Raw genomic sequence first — 233 nt, 5'->3', positions numbered from 1 at the left:
GATGGGACGTCGTGCTTGTCCCAGCCGACACCCCGCTGTTCTCCCGGGAGGGGTCAGGAAGCCCCCAGCCCCGCGGTACTTACTCTTCGGCTTTATTCAGCGCGCCTCGATTCATGGCTGCCATGCTGTTATCCGGCCAGGGGATCTGCTCCCCCATTCCCGGCTGCCCAAACTGGTGATCCGGCACCCCCATCTCCAGCTCCGGCCTTCCTGGGGGGAAAAAGGGGAGGGGG

General features: G+C 65.2%; 1 protein-coding gene across 1 annotated transcript in view; it reads right to left on the bottom strand.

Moving 5' to 3' along the window:
- The window catches only part of LOC104466853 (nuclear receptor coactivator 1-like), a gene marked incomplete at its 3' end in the record, with an annotated part of 14,566 nt that overhangs the window by 12,133 nt on the left and 2,200 nt on the right, over positions 1-233 (bottom strand). Inside the window, exon 2 of the mRNA XM_010080406.1 lies at positions 84-210. Within this exon, the coding sequence (XP_010078708.1) occupies positions 84-210 (127 nt within the window). The remainder of the gene's footprint in view (positions 1-83; positions 211-233) is intronic.

Source organism: Pterocles gutturalis, unplaced genomic scaffold (assembly GCF_000699245.1).
Source record: "Pterocles gutturalis isolate BGI_N339 unplaced genomic scaffold, ASM69924v1 scaffold15229, whole genome shotgun sequence".
In the NCBI taxonomy this organism is placed as follows: domain Eukaryota; kingdom Metazoa; phylum Chordata; class Aves; order Pterocliformes; family Pteroclidae; genus Pterocles; species Pterocles gutturalis.
This window is presented reverse-complemented; position numbering and strand designations above follow the sequence as displayed.